At 42.7% G+C, this 25,457-nt stretch overlaps 1 protein-coding gene across 4 annotated transcripts in view; it reads right to left on the bottom strand.

The window, feature by feature from the left end:
* Nucleotides 1-25,457, bottom strand: part of rps6ka3b (ribosomal protein S6 kinase, polypeptide 3b) — a 47,637-nt gene that overhangs the window by 10,730 nt on the left and 11,450 nt on the right. For 2 of the 4 annotated variants that reach the window (XM_066662316.1, XM_066662174.1), the window contains exons 3-4: nucleotides 3,654-3,770; nucleotides 1,283-1,364 (exon numbers count right to left, since the gene is read on the bottom strand). In XM_066662316.1, coding sequence (XP_066518413.1) covers nucleotides 1,283-1,364; nucleotides 3,654-3,770 — 199 coding nt within the window. Of the gene's footprint in view, nucleotides 1-1,282; nucleotides 1,365-3,653; nucleotides 3,771-10,568; nucleotides 10,718-18,957; nucleotides 19,091-25,457 lie in introns of those variants that run through there. The other 2 variants (XM_066662379.1, XM_066662246.1) reach the window with 2 other exon arrangements.

Genomic DNA, 25,457 nt, shown 5'->3' on the forward strand with positions numbered 1-25,457 from the left:
GGTAGTGGATGACTAATTAAATAAAGGGGAGAAAAGAACATGCAGAGCAGAGCAGGGCAGAGCACAGAGCACACACACAGAGAGAGAGAGAGAGAGAGCACTGTGGTGTGTATATGGTGTAAGAGGATATGTTTGCATATATATTTGCCAATTTATTCAGACCTCCTACACTTACTGCCAATGTAGGTGAACTCTTGTGTTTTTTCAGTTACCAACTGTACCATTTGTTGCTACACAATTGGGAAAATCAATGGGAAATGACCACCATAAGACCGCCACTTACCAGAGCACAGTGCCTTTGCTGTTTCCAATCAAAACTTTAAAACAAAATGTGTATTTGAATGACAGATATTCATTCATTCATTCATTATCTGTAACCCCTATCCAGTTCAGGGTGGCGGTGGGTCCAGAGCCCAGCAGGAATCACTGAGCGCAATGCGGAAACACACCCTGGAGTGGGCACCAGCTCTTTGCAAGGTGACACACACTCACACATGTACTCACACCTATGGACACTCTTGAGTAGTCAATCCACCTACCAATGTGTTTTTGGACCGTGGGAGTTAACCGGAGCACCCGGCGGAAACCCACACAGACACAGGGAGAACACACCACACTCCTCACAGACAGTCACCCGGAGGAAACCCATGCAGACACAGGGCGAACACACCACACTCCTCACAGACAGTTACCCGGAGGAAACCCACGCAGACACAGGGAGAACACAACACACTCCTCACAGACAGTCGCCTGGAGCAGGACTCAAACCCACCACACCAGGACCCTGGAGCTGTGTGACAACGACACCTACCTGCTGTGCCACAGTGCTGCCCAAATTACAGAAAGGTATTTTAAATTTCATAGAACAAATTACACTTTCTTATAAGGTCACAATGGATGCCACAGCTGTGCTGAGAAGGGTCCACCATCATAATGTGGTCTCTTTTCTCAATTATATATTTCACTGGAGTAATAAACTGAGCAGCGACAGTGTACAGTCAGCAAACGAAAACCTACAAAAAGGTATCTGACCTTTCCAAAGGGAAAAGGAATTCTCAGTAAACTGTTGTGTTTGTCGATGTCCGGGCTGACGCTGAAGTTAATTCAGGAGGTTGGTTCGTGGCTCACTGTCAAACGCACGGTCAACCACAGGACAGCAGTTGAAACCATGGTAACTACAAGCAAGTTTGCGCAAACACTCAAGTCTGCTTCCTCTTTTTAACCAGTTCCTCTCTGAGTCACACAGGTTCTCCCTTTCCTCCCCAGAGTCGGGGGCTCCTACCTTTCAGTGTCGCTTTCTTCAGAACTTTCATTGCATAGAGCTGTCCTGCGTCTGGCCCCGTTATCTTCCTTACCAGAAACACCTGTAACAAAGTGAGGGAGGCTGGTCAGTGTTGCGTATATCAATCAGGCTGGTATCTTGACTGAAGGCAGCTTATGAGCAGAATGATGATGCAGTATGAGGGCATTATGGCAATAGCATGAAAATAACACTACACCACTGGGCTTTTTACTCCATATGGCTGTATAATCAGTGCTCCAACAACAATTAACTAGTTTCAGAGTGCCTTTATTTTACATTCGTTTATAATAAAGATGTGCATCTGTTAACTGAGGACGTTTTGAAATTCAATTACTAAATTAGTCTCCTGAACTAAAAAAATCCTCAACCCTATACTCCACCAGGGGGCACTGTAAAATTTACGCCTTGACAGAGTCAGTTATATGTAGGAGAATATTAACCCTAAACCCCTGTCCCAATTCTTGCTCTAAGGCCTTCCTGTAAATGTCCACTTTGATGGCTTTGTTGAATGGTTGATGTCCTGTTTATCAAGAATATATTACATTTGTTTGATAAAATATAAAGGAACTTGCATTTAGTAATGTTAAATTAACACTGATAATATCAACGGAACTTCCTGATGTTTATGTTTATATCACTACATTTAAATAGGGCCCATAACATCAAGATAAAAAAAAAACCAAAACCTCAAACTTCACGGGTCTTATTAAAGATAAAAATATTATAGTTACATTAAAAGAGTTAATGTTTCCCCATTTTTCGAGGTGTCTAGTTATTGGTTTCTGCTACGAGCATCACAGGCTCGCAATGGAACATGGCTAATTCTCTTCACGGAAGTGTCATCTTTTGTGGACTTACAGGAGGGGCGGGCCACTCGTGAGCACCCTTGTTGAGGAAAATAAAATAACTGGGGCACCCTAGGGCTTTGCACACTTAGGCAGCCACGTGCAAATGAGGGGAACGGGGTGCAAGTGTGAGTACTGGGACAGGGGGTTAGCACAATGCTATGAGTCATGGTTAACCAGCCCCATGCAGTTCTGAAGAGAGAGCCGCAGAGGGCAGAGTCTCTGAGGCAGGGATCATTCTCAGCAGGCTTCATTCTTGCCTCAACCCAGAGCATGTCGACAAAAGCTAAAGTTCACAGGTGTTTTATTACTGTAATGTTATGCTTAATTTATTTGTAAAGTTTATGTTTCGTATATAACACCTTTTCAAATGATAATGTTAAACACAGATAAAAAAATAGATATTTGTTGTTTTTTACTTTTAGGTTTTCAAAGCAGGAAATATATCCTTAAGCCTCAGTGATTTGAGAGAATTTAGAGCGTTGACAATCCATCTATTTTCTATTCCTACAATATGCAAATGCATCATACCACCTCGGGGATTCCCCTGATGATAATGATAAAGAATATCACTGATGTAGGGGCCTATAAAAACTCAAATGACATTGAGCTTCTTCCTCTGCATTAGTAAGTTACTGGCAAAATAAACAGTCCTCCTCATTTACTCCTACTGTCTTTTAAATAGAGAACTACTGAATGTGATCAACACTGCAGTGTTCTGTTCTCTATAGCCTGTTTAATATGCCAATGTTGTTTTCCTGGCATATTTTATGTGTTCCAACATTTTTAGAAACCTCAAATAACCTGAAGACGTCAGCACATATCACACATGCAAATATCAAGTACCTTTTTTGTTATGTACTATCAATACCATCCGCACATAACAGTGAGTAAACATTCGTTTTTTTTCTAAATGGAACTGAGTTGCTAAAACAGGGCTTATTTCAAGGCACAATTTTCCCAGAAACACACTCAGTCAGTGCTCTGTGTCTTTGAGAGAACATGCGACCGTAGCTATAGTGACCATAGCTTAAAAGCCCTTTGTGTGTAATTTAAGAGATTATCTTCGGGAAAACGAATGACCACACAATGCACACAATGTGGCTTTCGTCTGTGTTTATTTTTAGATCTGTTCTGATGAAGGTGAAAGTCATGATGAACAGATGAGGTGACATCAAAATGTACGCGGTATATTCAAAAGTTGGTATTTCAAAACTGCTCTAGTCTCCTTTAAGCTGAACCCATCATTGAGATGTGTTCTGAAGTCCGCTGACAGTGAAACAGGCCACTCACGGGGTTAATGATGCCAAGCTCAGTGCCACGCTTTGGTAGACCGTGTGATTTATTTCCTAGTCATTTTTGTCCATTCAGTAGAAAATATTCACACGGTGTAAAACAGCAGTTGGTGTTTTCAAATAGTGTAACAGTTGTAAAGCAAAAATAGTTATAAAATCTGTACATGACAGCAGTGATACGCATCTGCACAAACAGAAAGTAGAACACACCTTCCCAAAGGAGCCCTGTCCCAGGACTTTGCGGAGCTCAAACTGCCTTGGGTCCGCCTTCTCTGAGCCTTCTTTAACATGATGAGTGATGCTGATCTCTTTAACTGGAACCTCATCCTGAAAAGGAGAAAAACAGAGTGAGTGAGATACAAGAGAGGGATATAAAGAAGCAAAGAGGAAGAAAGCAAGAAATAGCAGAGGATAAGAAAGAGATAAAAACAAATTACTGGGGAAAGAGTGAGAAAGAAATAGTGAAGAGTGAGATAGATTGGAAAGAGACGATGAGAGACAGAGAGAGAGAGAGAGAGAGAGAGAGAGAGAGTATTAGGATAGAAACTCATTCCCACACTGAGAAAGTGCTGCTTTGAATTGACTTGCTTTAAATGTCATTTCAAAATGAAGAGTAAACAAAATTATATCAGCACCGTTCTTTTTGTTTACTTGCTTCTGACAGTAACAGTGTGGCTGCAGTAGATTTTGTTCAGACATCGGCTTTGATTCACAGACAAGACAAATCTAGTCTCGTTCAGTTTCTCAGAATTATGTTATGATTATGACGGAGAGTTAAAGCACCTGTTTAAACCAGCTAACAAAGTCTTATAAACTGAGGCTGAGCTGCAAAATTTAGAGCCAAGCTAAGCTGAGCACCTCGTTATCTCCAAACATCAAACCAATTTAGCAGTTCTAAGATAAGCAGGAAAGCAGCTGTAGCTGATACCAAATAGCTGCTTATCATCACAATCTGAGCTCAACCTTGTATCTTCAAATAAAAAAAAAAAACACACTGCAAGAGAGTATCAAGGTTTTACTTGAAGCAACTCTGGGCAAATTCTATAGGTCTGAAATCACCATGAGCTTTCAAAATGAGATTTGTCCTAAAACTAACTAACTAACTTGTATCCATGCACATGAGCCTGTGTCTGTAAACATGAAGCATCAACCTGTGTGAAGCTATGATCCCAGCATCCCAAAAGCTTGTCCGGATTCCACACGTGCTCAGTAACACAGAGGTCAAAAGCTCCTTTCCTCAGAAATCAAATAAAGTGCAAATAAACCCCAAAACCGCTCAGTCTCACCCACGTCACGCACATCACAGCATTGTCCCGCGCCCTCACTCTCGCTCTGGGGGCTGCTGGGGGACGCCAGGCCCTGCTCCATGGGTCAGCGAGGGGTCAAGCCCCGGCCGGCCCCAGCGGAGCACCTGTTGGACTGATGGACTGCTGTGCGAGAAAGCAAGAAATAGAGACAGAATAGCGAAGGAGAGAGAGAGCAGCGCTCTGCACAGTCCATGTGACGGACAGCTTCCTACACAGTTGCCATGACACCGCCCCCAATCCTCCTGCTCCATCACAGCATCAGTGGGCGTGGAGGAGAGTGACTAAAGAGCTGGCGCTCAGGTTCTAGTTTGGTCTCTCTCTCTCTCTCTCTCTCTCTACTCTCTCCCCCTCTACACAGTATGAGATGATGTCATCGCACGTTGGCGTGTTGACAAAGTGCCTTTCATCAAAAACTGCTAGAAGTTACCCACAGCTCACTGCTTCTTGCACTAGGCATCCATCTGTATCCACGCGAAGAAAAGCAACAAGGAAACCACAGTCAGACGCTGAAGCATTTAGGTGAAGACGGGGCATCTGTCATCAACAAGTAAAAATAGTTCTCAGAACACTGTTCTACACTTGAAGACTTGAAACTTCACACAGGATCCAGTGGCTCAACACAAACTGGTGCTAGATGATATGGATTGATACGGTATCACTCCGATATCGATAAAACTGTCATGAACAAGAAACATGACATCGCCATCAAACGTAAATGTTTTATTTTTTTATTCTGTTTATTTCTAAATGAACTTTAATATTTAGTGCAATGATCTGACGGCAGGGCCCAGAAATGAACGTCAGTCAGTGACAGATGCTGTAAGTAAGGTCTATATATTGAACTATTTTATATTGAAATATATATTGATGTCCAGCCAGTTATTTTCCTTATTTCAATATTAGTAACATGCCCTGACAAAGTACAGAGCAAATTTTCGCAGCTCGGAAACCACTCAAATTTGAAGTTATCCAACCATTGAACGCCATTCATACAGGTGTAGGAGGTTTTATTTGTAAAAAAAAAGGTCAAGATTTATAAGTGCACATACATTACAGGCCAGGAGCAAAGCCATAACATTCTGATAGTAGACCAAAGGAAAACAATGAATGAATTAATTAATTTCATCCTGTTTAGGGTCATGGTGAGTCTGGAACTCACCTGAAACCACTGGGCACAAGGCGGGGCTACGCCCTGGATGGGGCACCAGTCGTCGCAGGGCATCACACACTCATCCAGTCACTCACACACACACTGGACTCTTTAGAATCCACCTGGAAATGTGGGTTTTTAGACTGAGAGAAACCTGAAGCACATGGAGGAAACCCACAGACACTGTGAGAACACAACCCCTGGATGGAACCAACAACCCCACGACCCTAGAGCTGTGTGAAAGCAACGCTACCCGTTGTGCCACCATGCCGCCCCCAAAACAACATTTTATTTATTTAATGATAAGACCTTACATGAACACACAAGGAAACAAGGTCTTAAACCTGTTAGAAGTCCAAATGCACTGAACCGGACGAGAAGGCTCCTGTAGCAAGACTTACACGATATAAAGCAGAAGAATACATGAATTAAATTAGCTCTGTGACTCCAGTGCACCCACCAAATATGTCTTGGGTGGTCAACTATTTAGATAAATTAATAAAGGTTTCCTTAGACACAGAAACGGATGCAGATCGATGGATATAACCTCACATTTTGTTTACACATGTTCTCCTAATTTTCAAATGCAAAACGAGGCAAATTAGTGAACGCCAGCTGATTTCAGCATCCAAAAGCAGACACCTGGAAGCTTTAACTGTGAACTGAATGACTCATGCACAACCCTACCTCAAATTAGAGCTCATCTGAAGGTCAGATATCACACTTTACTCTGTGTTAATTCGGGCCCTGGGTACCTGGGCTTCCCAGTGGGAGTCTGGAGGAAGAGGAGGAGGAGGAGTGGAGTTTTTCTCCATGCTGCAGCTCTGAGCTTCTCTCGACTCCCTCAGCTCAGCCGGCATCCTGCCATGAGGAGAGAGGCTCTCTCAGGCCCACACTCACCCACCACTGGGCTGGAGGTCACTGCTTGATCCACTGACTGCAGATTCCTTGTCAGTCCACAACAGTGAGAGAGTCCACAAAAGAAAAAAAAAAAAAAGACCTGGCTCAGGAGACACCAGAAACAAAGAAATGCTCTCTGCTGACGATCCCTCTGCTTTCATGGGTTCAAACCGAGCCAAACCCAAGCCAGAAAAGGCCGCTCAGTCAGACGTTGTTTCTCCAAAGCGTTTGTCTCCGTGGCTCCAAATTTCACTTCCACCTCATCGAGGAGGAGGATCTGACCAATTGCGGGAGGGAGAAAGGGAAGAAAGGAGGAGAGAGAGCAGGATGCCATCATCTCACACACCCCCACCGCCACCGTACCGCCCCCTCCCCATGCCTCACACTGAGCAGAATTCACGCCTCATCTTAATCACACCCAGAATGGAAAGTGATGCCTCAGTATGAAAATGAAGTTTTAACACGTTTCAGTCAAACTAACTGTCAAAAGCAGTACTGAGGTTAATAGATGCCACTTAACTGCTGGTTAAATATGGCCCTCTTCACCTGCGTTGCTCTCCTACACCGTGTTTCAGCACAGAATTAAACTCTCATACAACAGGCTTACTTTATTTCTCAGTGTGTTTGTTTTTTTTATCGTAAAAGGGGACAAATCCTACACTTTTCCACAAGTGAACACAGTTCTGGAGTCTTAATGAAACCTCTATGATATGCTTTGGACAAAAACACCACAGCTGCGTTCTCCCCCGTCCAAACAGCACTGATCAGAACCGCTGCATTCAGCGTCTTTTCCTTTAAATGATAATGAGCCGCTCACTTTTCACCCCACTTTGCACTTTGCACAGCAGTGACAAGCAAGGAGCAGAAGCTCTGGTTTTTAAGTTACTGTTACCTACTATGGACCTTATAAGACTGGAATGTAAGAAACACTTCTACCCATTAGACCAATTAAACTGTCACTGGAAACAACATCTGAAGTTTTCTGCAATCTTTCTTGATCATCTTTTCTTGATACTGGTCAGGAAACTACTATAGGCTGACACTGATAAGGCATCATTAATTTAAGTTGTGAAACACCTCAGGGACCCTGTCTTTAACTCACTCAAGTTTAGCATGTTGAAAACTGTCCACAAGGGGCAGCATTTTCAGTCTAATACATACATGCTCCATAAGACCAGGGAAGGCTTTACACTAGATGCAGCATTTTAGGAAATATTGATTGCATTCAGCCACTGTTCCACAGCCTTTAAAACCCAAACATAGTCACCTACAGCTCATGTCCACATCCTTCATTTGTATGGTGGGTATACAAGCAAAACCTGCTGAAATCACCAATAATGAAGGGTGTCTAAATGTTTGGACATATAGCATAGCCATGAGAGTGAGGTCCACAAACAGTCTGTGGTAAAGTGGTTAAAAGCAGCCATTTCTTCATAATTTACAGACTTCAAAACAACCACTGGACCCATGTGCTCAAGTCTAAACAAAGTCAAATAGACAGGAAATGATATTTAAATCACTTAATCCCAGGCTGTTGTCTGTCTGAGGGACAGTGACTGTCACAGTCTCAGTGGGAGTCGCGTGGATGTGTGTGTGTTGGTATTTCAGAGGCTGTGACTCAGCCCACAGATGGTGGTGTCCAGGATGTTCACGTCCCACCTCTTAATCACAGGATTAAAAGACACCTGTGCTGCAGACGGCACCCAGCAGCAGCAAAGCTAATCTGCCTCATCATCCACAGCAACTGGGCATTGCTCAATTTTACAGATTACACAAGAAGAGTGAAGTCGCAGCCTGATCCATTCCAGCACTGTATGTGTGTATGTGTCACTCACTACCCATTATAACACAAAACAGCACACCTACCAGTGTGTGTTTTCCTGGTGATTAACTGAGCATTCAGGATTATTACAAAAAAAAAAAAAAAAAAAACACAGACCAAACAACACAACAATGGCTTCATTATTGGTCGATGACTGACATGAAAACACATACATTTTAACAAATAATGAACTAGTCAGAGTTGTCTCAAGGCCAAACAACAAATACGGATGAATTAGGAGAGCTTCGCTATCAACAACACTGAGTCAATGATAGCATTACTGCTAATGACTGTACTAGTAATAATAACATCTACAAGCTATTCTGATGATTTACCTAGTTATTACATTAGAAAGCAATTAAAAAAGGAAGATGGCACTGCACATTAAAAAAATACTGAAAAAATAAATGAATGTCAACTCGGCTCTTTCTTTCCTCAAGAGAGAATAATAGCAACTAATCACTGACAATTAATTGCAATGGTTTAATCAATTACTTTTTTTACTCAAGGAATCATGACAGCCTTAATTCAGCCCTAGGTTTTGCACAGTGGAAGGGGTTGTCTGAGGTACCCTGTGTGTGTGTGTTTGTGTGGGCGTGTGTGTCTCTGTATGTGTGTGTGTGTGTAAGAACGAGCGGAAGAGATGATTTTCCATTCTATGAATGTGCAGAGAGTCAGCGTGAGTGGGGCAGTGCTGGATCTGAGCCCTGTGTGTGTGTGTGTGTGTGTGTGTGTGTGTGTGTGTGTGTGTGTGTGTGTGTGTGTGTGTGTGTGAGAGTGTTTGAAGTGTGCTGTGGAGAGGCAGTTGTAGCGCTTAAGAGCCATAAGGCTCATGAGTGTGTGATCTCTGCAGCGAGACTTCCCTCTCTTTAGCGAAACCCTGGAGAAATTCCTTAAGAGCCTCGTGGATCCGAAACAGTCAACTACAAACCAAAACAGCCGGCAGGGTTTAAAACACACAGAACTACAGCCAGGACGTGGTGAGATCAGTAGATGTGCAAAACAGAAAAAGATAAAAGTCGCCAAAGGGTACATTCCCAATAAACCCTTCAAGTCAATGTTATTGTAGAACTTTAAAAGGGGGACATATTCCACCCCTGTTCCAGTGAACACCAATCTGCATCTTAATGAAATATCGATGACATGCTTTGGTCAAAATACCACAAGGATCAACATCACAGCAGCATCCCCCCGTCTAAACAGCTCTGTTCAGCTCTGAAACAGTCCTGTTTCAGAGGGTGGTGCTTTGAGCCACTCACTATTCGCCCTGAGTGCAGCAGTGAGGAGTGAGGAGCAGAAGCTCTGGCTTTTAGCCATTTGCACTCTTTTCTCTTTCTTCTCCGTTGACTTTTCCTTAACTTTTTAATTTTTTTGCTCCATTGTTCTCTCACATAAAAGCAAGTCCAGAGTGAAGGCTTTTTTAAAAAGTGTTTTATGTCAATTTTTTTCAAAATATCTTTAACAATACTTGGACGTACAGCTGCTAACAAATAAAATAATAACATTTATTTATCTTCCATACAAATATTTGATCCTATTTTTGTATAAACATCGTGTTACCCGAATGATTAGACCTGAAAATTAAACAGAAAAAGATAGAATTGGTATCGGATCAGTGCTTAAATATCGGCTGATACCCTAAGCTCCGTTATCAGAATCGCAACTGGGAAAGAACTCAGAGCCTCCCCACTATTTAAATAGTTACAACATGTTTCAAATTGCTCTTTCAGAATCTAAGTCACCAATCACTGACAAACAGCTATCTTCCAACATCCCTTCAACTAACAGTCAATACTCTTCTGTGATCTCAAAACTGATACATCAATATGAACAATATTTCACAGAGGAATACCCGGGCAGTCAACACACACTACGAGCCTCGTTAGTCCACGGCAGTGCTCTGAGTTTGATAGAACCCTGATCCCGGTCCACTCAGAGCTACTCACAGATGGCTGTGGGAATCTCGGCGGCTGCCTGTGGATGAGACCCCGGAGAACCTTCAGCCGGATCTGCACGACACGCACCAGTGTCTTCCTAAGGGCCAGGACCCAGCCTTTATCACCGTCCATTCAGCCCCTGGATGAACGCACTGCCTGACTGAGTGTGAGAGAGAGTGTGTATGGAGTGTTCATGTGTCCAGTTGTATGACAGTGTTTGACTAAGGGGGGAAGCCCAACAGAGGGGTGTGTGCAGCTCAAAGGAATTTCCCCTCTGAAGCCCCCTTCAGGGAAAAACTGGAGATCCCCATACTCCCTCAGCTGACCACTACACACACACACACACACACACACACACAACACACACACACACACACACACAAACTTGTTCCAAGTTGTAGAGCTACAACTGAGATTAAAAGCACCTGTTGTGCTCCACCAAGCAGTGCAAGGCTCTAACTGCTCCTTTCAACCAACAGAGCCAAGATTTCCTGCTGCATAACAACATCAAAACACACCACGGTCTCTGTATCTCAGTTCTGCGTCTGTGCACTGGATTCTCCCGAACATATCCTGCGAACCTCACTATCTAGACCAGGGGTTCCCAAACCGGGAGTCACAACCCCACTTTGGGTTGGTTATTTTACAAATAAGGTCATGGCAAACTGACATACACTTTTTAAAAATATATATTTATTGATTTTCCATCCTCGTTCAAATGTTACACAGTGCAGTTTTTGAATTGCTGAGCCTGAAATTGCAATGACAGAGGCTCTATTTTCCCTATTACAGGTCAGTGAAGCATCATAACTGTATTGAGGCTGTAATTTTAAGGTAAGGATATTACCCAGTATTCCTTTAACACCCCTAATTCTTTAATACTGTCCCTATATTGACCCCTGGATTCATCTGTATTTCCATGAGATGAAGCTTCCTTCATATTTGTGAATACGACAGGATTGAAAATCAATATCTCGAATAATTGAACATATTACTTCAATTACGATTAATGAATGTTATATGCTTATGTATTAAAGCTGGGATAGTTTTTCTAATGTCGCTGGTAGCTTGTCAGTCTCTGTTCTTGAGCCGTTCACTGATCATATCTCGTGATGTGATCACTTCATATGTTGAGACTGGTGGGATTAGTACTGGTTGCTGAAATGTTTATTTTGGTCACTGTTTGCATTTGATTTCTTTATGTTCAGTGTCGTCTTCACCTAAGTCAAAACAAGCTGCTCGGTTGGCCTCTGTGTTTAGGTTATCCTCCATGTTGCTTCCATGTAGCAGATTAGATGGAGCAGAACCTAAATGCTCTGTAGTGTGCAGAGGGGTCCCCAATTACCTTTCTTCAGGGGCCAACCACCAACCAACACTGCAGAGTCAAGGGCCAGAGTGTCATTTTCATACTATTTAATGCAGTACATGACCTACGTTTTTATTTTGGTAATCTTATTATTATTATTACGGTGATTATAATTAAGTCTATGTGTAGTTAGACCTAACTAACTACAGTTATTTGATTTTACTCACCATTCAATGAAAGAAGTGACAGCAGTGGGTTGAAACAACAGACCTGAAATTGGGGCGGTGCTCATTGATTGGTTTGCTTTTTTTCTTTTTGGCACCAGTAGCGTTAAGCCCTGGTCACACTGGGTTTTTCCATTTCATTTAGGCTCTCTCAAGTGTAAAGAAGTCTCGTTCCACTGCATTCTCCAAGAGCGCTAGTATTCTAGCAGTAGCGACTGTGACTGTGGCTGCCTAGGTCAGCGGGCCACCTATTGGGGAACCCTGATTTAAAGGAGCAGTAAATTAACACACAGTGGAGGACTGAACAGAATTAAAGGGAAAATTGATTCAATTGATATAAGCAAGTTTACATTCATTAGAAGTTTGAATGCCAATTTCAATTAATCTTATATTAACTGACCAGTCTTATTGACATGATGTAGCAGTGGCGTCAACATATTTTCCAATTACAGCACATTGCTTGTCTATTAACAATAATAGATCACATCCTGTATCTTTTCTCACTGTGAACACACCATGTGTACAAAATGAGGCTAGTACATTATGGAAGAACTTGATACAAGAGACAGGCTTGGATTAGAAACATGGAACTCTTCCACTGTTCCCACAGATACATTTCAATTAAAGCCTATTAATAAACAAGCTCATTCTCAGCCCGGGCCTCTGCAGGACGGGGCAGTGGAGAGTAAGCTAGGTGTCAGGTTCACATAAAGGGAACACAGAAGCTCTCTCTAACTCCACTTTCCGACTCCCTACAGCCCCCTCAGCTGTGAGAGGAATTCTGGGAATCGCTTTGGGGACGCCGCTTGCGCAACACAATTAACAGCTCCGTTAGCCTGGGCTTCAAGGCTGAGGAGTGAAAGGCAAACCGGTACAATGTCCGGTGAGCAGCCAGTCATGCACATCAGACCTGGATAATGGAGTCGAGCCAAGGGTCGAGTGGTCAGTGGTCGCCAGAGGCAACCAACAAATGGACACACCACTAAATATCAATAGAAACAATAGAAATGAGTCACTTTGTTTGATGGAAAGCTGTGGTTCTGTTTGGATGATGATGTGAGTTTCGGATTTGTGTGTGTGTGTTTGACGTTAGAGTTATGTAACACAAAAGAACAGCTGCACTCTCTCCCAGACTCCAGTTACATTTATTGTATTGGTAAAGGTTAGTCTGACCAAAGGGACTGACGTTTTTTTCCACCAAAGGATAAGTGTAAAAGCCCTGTACGACACAGTCCTGCCCTGTCAAACATCCTGACATTGACCAAAGCTGGACTGAGCTGGATTTATTCATGTGTTTCTGTCTGTAAATGATTAGAGATGGTAGAGATATATTTCTAATACCATTCTGTTTCTTTCTTTAAGGAATACTGCCCTTTTAAATAACTTACATTTATTTAATGTCTTCACTAAATATCTAACATTAATGTTTCAGTGCAATCCCCAGATGGGATTTTTGACACTTACTTCACATAAAGTCTGATGTGCATTTTTATTTAATAAAACACTCTGAACGTGGGAGAAACGCATCCATAAGGAATAGCAAGGTTACCACGTAGCCTTTATGCAGTGCAACTCAAAGATACAGAAACTGAGTAACAGCACATTTAACAGAGTAGAAGGCCCCTACATCAGGCACTTTATCTGAACGACCAACGGGAGAGAACAAACCATGACGTCTAATGAACACACTGGAGACTGCTTCGTACATATCCCCCAACTCCAAATTTGTCTGTATCAAAGGGAATGCTGAAGTTTTGGAAAAAAAGTATTTCCATTATTTTGAATTTTGATTTTTTATTATTTATTATTTTATTAAATGTTTCTATGAATTCACCTTTTTGGAGGTTTAAAAAAACAAAAAAGGAAATGTGTTTGATATCGCAACAGTGCTACTGCTGAAGTCTTTATTTATGCTGACTTCATACCTTTCTTCAACTAAACAAGAGCTAAAACAGTAATGAAACACCCTGAAGACAAACACGGGGATTCCCTCAGGGGGAAACAGTGAGGAAAACAGATGAGGGCATTTTAAGACCAGCCTGAACGGCGCCTGCCCATTAATGCTGATGTGTGCTCCACACTGTGTTTGATCATTAGTGGAAATTGCACAGAAACAAATCACCAGTGCAACACACTACACTGCATTACAAGTGTCCCAGCAATCAGAACACAACAAATGCAAAGAAAAACTGTCCTGAGTAGAGAGAGAGAGAGAGAGAAATAAAGAGACCCAGACCAGAGCTGTCCATCACCCAAACAAGGCCAAGTTAAACAAAAATACTGGAGTGAATTGGGTCATTAGAAGATTTACCACTTCACGTCATTTCACATTTGCGTCACATGCAAATGATGGAGAGAAGTACACTGACTCATGCAGGTTTTACCTCACAGAAACTATCCCACATGAGGCAAAGAGGGGAGGAGAGGGCAGCATCATTTATTCATGCATTTCCGAGTGGAGGACAGGAAGATCAATTTAGGTGATCAATTATAAGTGAGCCGCTCTGGTCACATGGCTCTGACTCTGCTGTGAGCGGCGCTCGCTCTGCACTTTTCACTGAAGGAAAGATTCGGAATCATAACTTTGTGACTAAAGATAGATTTTAATTCAGGTCAGAGTCCATGTTTTCTGTGAAAAAAAAAAATTCTGTCTGAGTTTAAGAGTTCTATGTAGGACAAAGAGGTAGGTGATAACATTTATATGATTTTACATATTTTGTAGCCATATGACATCATTTATTCATTCATTCATTGTCTGAAACCACTTATCCAGTTCAGGGTCACAGTGGGTCCGGAGCCTACCAGGAATCACTGGGTGCAAGGCAGAAACCAGAAACACACCCTGGAGGGGGCGCCAGGTCACACACAGCTATGGACACTTGTGAGTCGCCAATCCACCTACCAACGTGTTTTGGGACCATGGGAGGAAACCCACGCAGACACTGGGAGAACACACCACACTCCTCACAGACAGTCACCCGGAGGAAACCCGCGTAGACACTGGGAGAACACACCACACTCCTCACAGACAGTCACCCGGAGGAAACCCACGCAGACACTGGGAGAACACACCACACTCCTCACAGACAGTCACCCGGAGCGGGACTTTAACCCACAACCCACTCCCTGCTGCGCAACCATGCCACCCCCCCGTGATATCAACATAATATAATATAACTGGGGTTGGACAATAATTCAAAATCAATATATATCACAAAATATAAAATTTCAATAACAATTATATGATATTTTTAAACACATTTCAATATTACTTTACATTTTTTACAACATTTGTCACTGAGTGATGGTCATTTTACAGCGCTGTCGTCAATTTAGCTGTCACGGCTGCACAGGGAGAAGACGGACGTAAATGCAAGGAATTTTATTTGACACAGACAGAATCAAAATAAACACAGGTAATAAAGACAAAACTAACTGAACAGAGCTAAACAAGGACGGACAGGGAAAAGCCATGAACCGGGGTAGACATGTGTGGACAGAAAGCCTGTGAAACACATATCTACGCACACAACACCAGACAAGGGAGCGCTGAAACAAAGGGAATATATAAGGACAAGACAAACGAGGAACACCTGGAGACAATAACGGGACAGAGGCAGGACTAAGGTGAAGCTAGGGTGGAACAAGGGCGGAGACAGGGACAAAAACAAACAGGGCTATGTGTTACATGAGCACATGGTGGGGAACACAGACAGGACTGGGCCAGGATGTGACATTAGCGCACTCAATTAAAACATTTTTTTAAATATCAATATTGACAAAGCCAATAGGTTTATAGGTTTGATGGTGATGTCATGTTTCTCATTAGTTCTTGGAAGTTTTTCAGTGGACTTTATACTGTTCACATCAATATCGGAATTATATCGCATCGACCAAAATCAAGAAATATGCTGTATATTCCATTTTTTCTGATAGGGCACACTGTGATCCCATGAATGACACATTGTTATCATAAGGAAAGAAATGTGGAAAATCTGAAGATGAAGAGTTGAAGCTGATTGAAGAGATTAAACAAGTTTGAGGCTTAAACTTGTTCCTCACACTAGTTTCCTTGACCCTCTGAACTTTAAGGCGTGTACGCACAACGATCCTAGAGAAGGGGGTGAGAAACACATGACTCAGGATTGAAAGGCATCTTCACCATTCTTCACTGTCAGCCGTGGGTGGAAAAGTCACTCAGATGACACACGCACGCATAACAAACGAAAAAGCATGACCCTGCTTCTGTCAGAGAGTGTGACAACATCTCAGCAGCAGGACTGACTAATAGTCCATTAGTGTGTAATAAGTGAGATGAAATATCTTCTTTATTCAGCTGAGAAGTGAATGTGGGTTCTTTACACGTCACTCACAGTTCCCCTTTTTTATTCCCCAATTTTTACTGAAGTATTTTGAAAAGCCTGCAAAATATCTGTCAACACACTTCAGCTCCTCTCTCTGATCACTACTCCACTCAAATATTACATCCCACTACAGTGGTTCCTCAAGGATCCTTTAGTAAAACAGTGGTTGTGTAAAACCACGAATATGCAGAGAAGCATGTAATTGGCTAATGAGATGGAAAACCTGTGGCTATAGTTCTGAGTATGGTCAGAATGGAAACTACTTCTGGGATTCTGTGATTGGAATCAATGCAATTTGGCTTAATCTTCGATTAGAGAAAGTGAAGTGGAAGCCTGGGGGCCATTTAAAAGAAGTGCAATACAGTGTTGGTTTAAAGGGTTTAGAGAACATTTGGTCCAAAAACTTGCCCCATATTTCTACATGTATTATCCCCCTAACATCCCGCCATAATTCACACTGTATAAGTTTGTCACACTATAGGAAGGTGTACAGTTTTTATCGCTACTGAAAGTTCACACTGCTCGCAGTTACACAACCTCTCTGCATGCTGTGGACTCAGAGTGACCCAGGTCTGCCTAAAGTGTGAGGATTTTGGATCTGTTTTCACCAGAAAGCTTCCATATCCCCCTCCACTCACCTCATAAAAGAAGCAAAACTATGTTATTAAACAGAACTTTTTTATTTATACTTTAGATTTAAAATTGCATTCAAAAGTAATTTTAGTAACAAACAATCGTGCCGTTTGATAAAATAGATTTTAAAAATCATGTGTTTTCAGGATGTTCTGGCTTTTCAGGTTTGACTCACGTGGCACTTCAGCTATCTTTAGTATGATGGGCATTGTAGCCTCATGGTACATCACAAGCACTAACACACACACACACACACACACACACACACACAGAGGGGGCATTGTTTCTCATCCTTCTGTGCTCGTACACTGATTTGTCACTGTCTGTCCATTTTGCTCTCTGAAGCTCAGTTCTATTCATTAGGAACTTCACTCTGCGCTCCATCAACACTCAATAGACTGCTGTAGGACAGAGAGAGAACTGCTCCTAATTACTGAGCAATGAGCACAGCACACACACACACACACACACACACACACAAGCCCATCCGAGGATAAAAGTGAACACACTGTTGTTTGTTCTGATGCTTGAGGCTATTTCAGTGAGAAACTTCAGTGTTTGGAAACTTGGTGATCAAATGAAGTAATCATCATTACTTATGTTGCTGTTCCGTCATAACCCCAGCTGCGATCAGAAGGAATGGCATGGCTAAGAACAGAAGGAATGACAAAAGGTTCATGTCCGGACATGTCTAGATACAGTAAGCAGATACAGACAAACAAGACCAAGAGCAAAGGAGAGAAAAACAGGGCAAAGCTCATGTATTTCATGCCAGTCATCTTATAAAATGAACGTGAAATCCATCTGATGTGGTTCTGTGACCTCAGACATCAGCTGACAGAGTCCAGCAGAAACAACGTGCCACAGAGGAGGGGGGCGATAGCCTCTGAACTCAGTGCCCTGCTGCCTATGCTATTTCCCCCCTGGTTCCCATCAAATGACCTCTCACAAAGAAAACACATTGTCCCTCCGTCCAACAGAAACTTGGTCACACATTTACAAACAGATTGGGGCATTAACTCTTTAAATGCATAGCTTGACTACACAAGCTATATATGGCCTCACACAGCCATTAGCACACCGCTAATTCATGCTGGTATTTATTTAAAATATATAGCAGTGGTTTATGTAAGTGGGTTAATATTGGTATTAGTTGTTCGTGAATATAAGTGTTAAGCCATACATTACTGTTTTCAATCAGTCAACAAAACAAACACTAATATTTGAATACGTACAAATAACATTCATGAAATAAGTATTTATTTAGTCCTGAATTCCTCAGCGAAGCCTAGTATTACTTTTAATCATCATCCAGAAGCTGATTTAACTGAACCTGCTGATGCATTTGAACACAACTGTTAACTGAGAGTTTCAAGGGCAAATTGGGAAACAAACACTTGCTCTTCTAATCTGCTCACGGAACATGTACATTTCTGAAGATAAGACATTTTTGTTATATTTTTACTGCACTAATTCTGTATCTAAAATATCTTTTTTTTTCTGATGAATATAGTAATTGTGACTTAAGGATCAATCAAATCTGGTGTTAATTTTGTGCACTGAGCATGGAGTGTCATACAGTCTATGATTATCATCATGTACACAGCAGTGTTTATTTGCCTCTGATTGGTCTAACTCTCTTAGAGAAGCTCAAAATCCCCATTTAAAATTTAAGACATTGTTCTTGATAATGCAGGTAAGAAATAAAGTTGCAGGTGTTTCACAAGGAAAACTCATCTGATGCTGCGTTTAAACAATTTGCTCAGATTACAGGATATTTGCACAGACACTGCCTACACGTGAAGTGGTCTACTGACAGACATGGACACTCTTTAGTTAAGTTTATAGAGGTTCCGCTCCAGCTGTCCTACCTGTGCGAATCTATGCCTGATGCGCATTGGAAACATCTTCAGCATCTTCATGTCCTCATGCTATCGGCCCGGTGTTTCGGCTGCTCATCTGAGACGGTAAAGAATGGACGGCGAGACAGAAACCCGGCAGGAGCCTTTACAGCCATGCACATGCATCCACACAGAAAGAAAAAGTCGAGGACAAAGAAAAGCAGAGGAAGGGCCTGCCCAGGAAAGGCCTGGAGCTGCTGGTCAGCGCCACGATTAGACTATGTCCTGTCCTTGTTCCCCTGGCAACATCTGCACAGGAAGAGGCACAGCTGTCCAGTCACAGCATCTCCCCCATGTTTGTCAAAGGTTTCCACTACTTCACATACACCCACCCACAGGGCCTTTTGACCCTGGTTCATTATGGACACGGTGCAGTGGAATCTGCCTGACCTTTACAGAAAAGGGGCATGTTTCAGATCCAAGTCGTTCTGCTCTGGACCACCAAACCGTTTGTGTCATGTTTTGGGACCAGGCTAAGAGAGCTAACATGTAATGTAGGGTTAAAGCCCTATATTAGCACAGTGTAAACGAACTGCATTTCTACATTATCACACACCTGACTCATACTGTGTTCTTTGCTCTGTAATCTCTTTGCTTATGTTGTTTCTGGGGCCGGGTCATCTACTGATCTGTATACAAAACTGTGGAAAGTCATGTCCTTATACTGTAGTCAATGTTATGTCTATATTTGGCATGGTGTATGTCAGCATATTTCTCTATGGGGAAACAAATGCCTTTAGATTCACAGAGGCAACGCCCAAATTAACTTTGTAGCTCTATACAGAATCTAAACAAGATCAGACAAGCCTTGGTTTGTTTAACTGCTCTCAGGTGCATTAAAACCTCACTCTACCTGCTCTGCCTGCTGCACTGGTGCTATGAAACCTTTCAGCCGGTCAGTGAATCAGTCAGTCAGTCGGTCAATGAATCAGTCAGTCAGTCGGTCAGTGAATCGGTCAATAAATCAGTAAGTCAGTTGGTCAGTGAATCAGTCAGTCAATGAATCAGTCAGTCAGTCGGTCAAGGAATCAGTCATTCAGTCAGTTGTTCGGTGAATCAGTCCATCATTCGGTTACTGAATCAGTTGGTCAGTCAGTCAGTAAATCAATCAGTCAGTCAATCAGTGAATCAGTCAATCAGTTGGTCAAAGATTCAGTCAATCGGTCAATGAATCAGTCAGTTAGTTGGTCAGTGAATCAGGTGTTCAATGAATCAGTCAGTCAGTCGGTTGATCAGCCAGCCAGTCACTTAGACCCGAAGGCTCTTCTATGCTGCAAAAAGCAAACATCTTGGCTGATCACCTCCTTAAAGCAGGGAAATTGTTTCACAGTGATGATGAATCACAGTTCAGCGCAGGTTGCTAACTTTTGTGTCAAGGTGAAAACAGACTACATTATAATGATATAGTGAGTCTTTAATGGCCATTACATTCTACACTATTCTGAGTGTGTGTGTGTGTGAGACCATTTGCTTCTCATGGTTTCCTGTCAGTTTGCCTGAAGCGGAGGTGCACTTCCTGCTCAATGTGATTGTGCTGAATGGACAGAACCAGATCTCTACACGCCTCAGCAGGACTGTAGGAGAGATTCCCTCTCTTTCGCCATCTTTTTCTCTCAATCTCTCAACACACACAAACACACAGAGACAGTGATGCTGATCCACAAAGTCAAACAGCAGGATCTGGGTCAAGAGTGAGAGATCTGAATGTGTAGCTCATAACACTTATTGATGAAGACCAAATCAGACTGACACATTTCTCCATATATCAAAGACTACATGTCTAGTGGCCAAATATTGCTTTTTTTTATTTTTGCACTGGTACTAAATGACAGCTAACAAACACTAAGACAAAAATCTCCTGGACATATTCCATCCCTAAAATGTTCTTAACTGCATCCAGGCCCTCATTACCGTACAGTATACTTTAAAGTCACATATAGAAATGAACAAAACTTCACCTTGTAACTGAACGCATCTATTTTATGCAGCAGGTGTTGAGCTGAATTATATGAAATGACATCTTCTATGATTTAAAAATAAAACCTCTGGCCAGTCACATGTAAATGTGACAAATTCTCCAACGCAGGCTTTTCCACATTCCTCTGTGAGCTGGGAGGACCTAGAGTTCAAAAGGTGTGGCGCTATTTGTTGGAACAGCTCAGTACACTTCCGGAACGACTGATAGAGCAGGGAGTTCTCCAGCAGCTCTTGGTTCTTAGAGAGCACTCAGGAAGTTTGGCGCCCCGAAGAAGGCATTACATCACCCTAACAACCCGACACGACAGCCGACCTCACACCGCCTCCCAAATCCTCCTCACACACACAGGGCATGGCGCCAAGAACGTCCCCTAACACTGCACTGAAAATGTGGAAAAACATCAGCCCTACCTTACCCACAATCCCCCACTCCAGCAGGGAACCACGCCAGGGCTTACTCAGAACATTTGTCATACAGAGGAAATTATCGGCCATGCTAGGGGTGTCAAAATGTGTCCACGCGTCCGTCCGGAGATGACTGTACAACTGCCTCGTCTCTGAAATGTTGCACTCCAGAGAGAGAGAGAACAGCCATTTTAACATCTTAGACAGAGCCATATTGGAAAACACTGTTTCACTCACACACTCTCACCAAGTCACTCGCGCACACACACACACATACACATACACATACACCCCAGTGGACAGTTTCACACCCTCACCCAATCACTCAAATACACACACTTGAGGACAGTTTCACACACTCACCCAGTCACTCACACACTCACACCTGTGGACAGTTTCACACACTCACCCAGTCACTCACACACTCACACCTGTGGACAGTTTCACACACTCACCCAGTCACTCACACACTCCTGTGGAATGTTTCACACACTCACTCCTGTGGACAGTTTCACACACTCACCCAGTCACTCACACACTCCTGTGGAATGTTTCACACACTCACTCCTGTGGACAGTTTCACACACTCACCCAGTCACTCACACACTCCTGTGGAATGTTTCACACACTCACTCCTGTGGACAGTTTCACACACTCACCCAGTCACTCACACTCACACTTGTGGACAGTTTCACACACTCACCCAGTCACTCACGCTCACACTTGTGGACAGTTTCACACCATCAATCCACCTACCAACATGCGATTTGGACAGTGGGAGGAAGCCCATGCAGACACAGGGAGAGCACACCAAACCCCTCACCAACAGTGACTCGCTAGGGCCCTAAGGCTGCAGTGCCACTGTACCAACCAAGACTTGAATATGCTGTATGAAACATAGTTAGCCAGTCAAATACATAACAAAATAAAATAGGTAGCTACTCAACATCTTTTGGCTGAATTCTTTCTTTTTAAATGACACACAAGCTCACGTGTATGGACAAGTGAATAAATATATATATATATATTACTGTAATGCAAAGAGCTTGTTATGAGGTTAGAGATGAACACCCCTGAATCCCACCCTGATCTACACATATAGCTGTAGTCACAAGAGCAGATCCCCCCGTGATCTGAAGAGTCCTAAACTGAGAGTGGCGTTAGCACCAGTCTCCTGCAGGAGTTGTGATTGTGCCTTTTAGATGATTGGTGGTGTTCCAGCAAGCGTGCCCTTCATTAACACACAGAGGACAGCACTTACTCATCCTGACAGGGCCCAGACAGAGCCCACACAAACGGCAGCATCTCCCCGGTCCATCTCAGGGCTCTCTGCTGCTCTGTAAATTCTCAGCCCCTCCTTATCAAGAGCCTCATAGGAGCCACTCTGCAATTATCCTCTGTTATGGCACTAAGCCACTGCCTTCTAACAGAGAGGGGTTTTATGACCCTGCTGTACGGAGACGTACAAGTAGTGCAGGTACAGGAGACGTTTGAATTAGTGGAGGCAGAGGAAGAGATTAATGCTACATCATTCCAGTCCATTTTCTGTTTTGACATTGTTTTATTGGCTTGAAAGAGGCTGTAATATACCTCCACTGCTCACTTCCTCTCCGCAGTGCTCCATCTTCTAGATCTCCATTTGCTTTCCTGCAGTTTTACTCTATTTCTCACTCTAACGTCCTGCCAATTCAAAAATAAAGAGGTGCTCTCTTTTCCCTCCATAAAGGAGGTGAAATTCTTTAGTCAAAATACCACAATGATCCAACACCACAGCAGTGTTCTCCCCCTGTCAGCAGCGACTGTATCTTTAAATGATAACGAGCCTCTTGCTGTTCACCTGAGAGCACAGCAGAAGCTCTGCATTTTAGCAGTTTTTGCTCTGTTCCCTTTCTTGTTGTGTCTGTTTTGCTCCATAAACACAGGTCCAGCGTTATGATTGGAGAGCCCATATTTATGACTTAGGTTGCCCAAGACAAACTGATGGGGTAGACTTTTATCTCATTGTGTGGAAAATGTAGGGAAAATACTTTAGTTATTGATAGTCATTTTAGCATGACAAAATCACTGACTATCAACGCAAACAAATATCTTTAAGTTACAGGATGTTATATACATCGGCCTCCCCAAACTGGTTGAGACCAATCAGCCAGAAAGTAAGCAGTGTATAGAGAGAGGGGAGAGAGAAGCAGCATGGAACTACATAAGGTTTTAAAGTTAGCATTGCTTCAGACACTCTCACTTTCCCTGCCATGACCTTTAGAGGTTTGTAAGATTATTCCTGTTTGGAATCCTTTAAGCTAAATCCATAGCCTTAAAGCTTTATTTATTTAAGTGTTAATTAAACCAGGGTGCTCATTATAGCTGTATATGTGCATCCTTAATTTCTACTAGAGCTGTTTTTTGGGCTTCAGAGCTTCAGCGAATATTCAAATACTCAGAGAGTGGGGTGGTGTATATTTTTGCCATTAACCAAATCTGCTTCTGACCCCTGCTGTAATATCCCTCTCTCCAGGCCGTGGCTTTGCTTGCTACGCTCTCTAACCTGTGGACTAGCTCGCTAACTAAGGGCACAGAGTATACCCAGTTTCACCAGTTTAATCTCATTTATCCAAAAATATCCAAATCTCAAAATTAGAAACGGAATACATACCCAATGAACAAATATCTGAATACCTGAATACTTAGAGCCAGCCCTATTGTTCAGAAACTCAGCTCTCAGCGCCCGCTGTAAAATTAAAACTGCACTTTGGCTCCCAGCATTGCTCCGCTCGCTGAGTTATTTGCTAACTCATGCATACTCAGTGCCACTAAGAGCACGGAGTGTACACAAATAAACCAGAGCTTCTTAGAGGTGTGAAGCTGACCATATTAACTGTTGCTTTGCCATGCTTTGTTGTAAGTAGGTTGTTGTTACGTGTTCGGTTGTTTTAGGCTTCATTCAAGACTTTTATGTTGACAAGGCTGAATGATTGTGGAGTGGAGGGCTGCCTTTATTGCCACGTTTATCCAAAACGATGAATACCTAAATCTCAAAATTATAAACAGAATAAATACACAGGGCGGCACGGTGGCGCAGCAGGTAGTGCTGCAGTCACACAGCTCCAGGGACCTGGAGGTTGTGGGTTTGATTCCTGCTCCGGGTGACTGTCTGTGAGGAGTTGGTGTGTTCTCCCTGTGTCGCGTGGGTTTCCTCCGGGTGCTCCGGTTTTCCACAGTACAAAAACACACATTGGTAGGTGGATTGCATATGCCCTATCCACTCACTTTCTGAAAGTAAATAGGACAAATGTAAAAAAATTAAAAGGGTCATATGCTTTGCGCCATTGGAAATATGCATTTGGGCTAAATGACCACAAACTCTCACCAAGGTAATCTGAAAACATAGAATATCTAGCCCATGCTGGTCTTAGGCTCAGTTAAACCCCAAAACCTTTGTTTTAACGTTAAAGCCCAAAATGTCTGCTCAGGTTCCATCAAGAGCGGGTCAGACAAGAACAGCAAAGCCTGAACAGGGGAACGAGAGAGTGAATCAACAGTGGAATCAGAGGAGAACTCCCACTCCTATTCAGTGTAGAACAAAGAAGAGAGGTTAACTAGCACGGGGTCTGGAGGCTGTCTTAGCTTCAGTACACACACACACACCTGCTCTCTCTGCCTCACACACAGCCGACACAGCGCTTTGTGTCCCGGGAGCGTGGGACGTTTGAAGAGGGAGCCTTAGTGTCCTCACACTGGAACGTTGTGTGAATGGCTTTATTCACAACAGTGTTAGTCAGTAGGTTAATACAGGAGTGTGTAGGCCATGTGCCAGTGCCATCCCTACTTTTGACATCCGCATGGAACACACCCTGCACAGGGTACCAGCTCATCACAGGGCATCGCCCACTCTCAACACACACACACACACACACACACACACACACACACACACACTTATTTATTTATTTTTGTAAGAATTTGTGTGTAGAAACAAGGGCTGGACAATAATTCAATATCAGTATATATCGCAATATAAAATATCCCAATAACAATGAGATGATTTTTTAAAATACATTTCAATATTACAATATTGTTTTGTATTTAAAAAT

The sequence above is a fragment of the Hoplias malabaricus genome, chromosome 1 (genome assembly GCF_029633855.1).
Source record: "Hoplias malabaricus isolate fHopMal1 chromosome 1, fHopMal1.hap1, whole genome shotgun sequence".
NCBI lineage: Eukaryota > Metazoa > Chordata > Actinopteri > Characiformes > Erythrinidae > Hoplias > Hoplias malabaricus.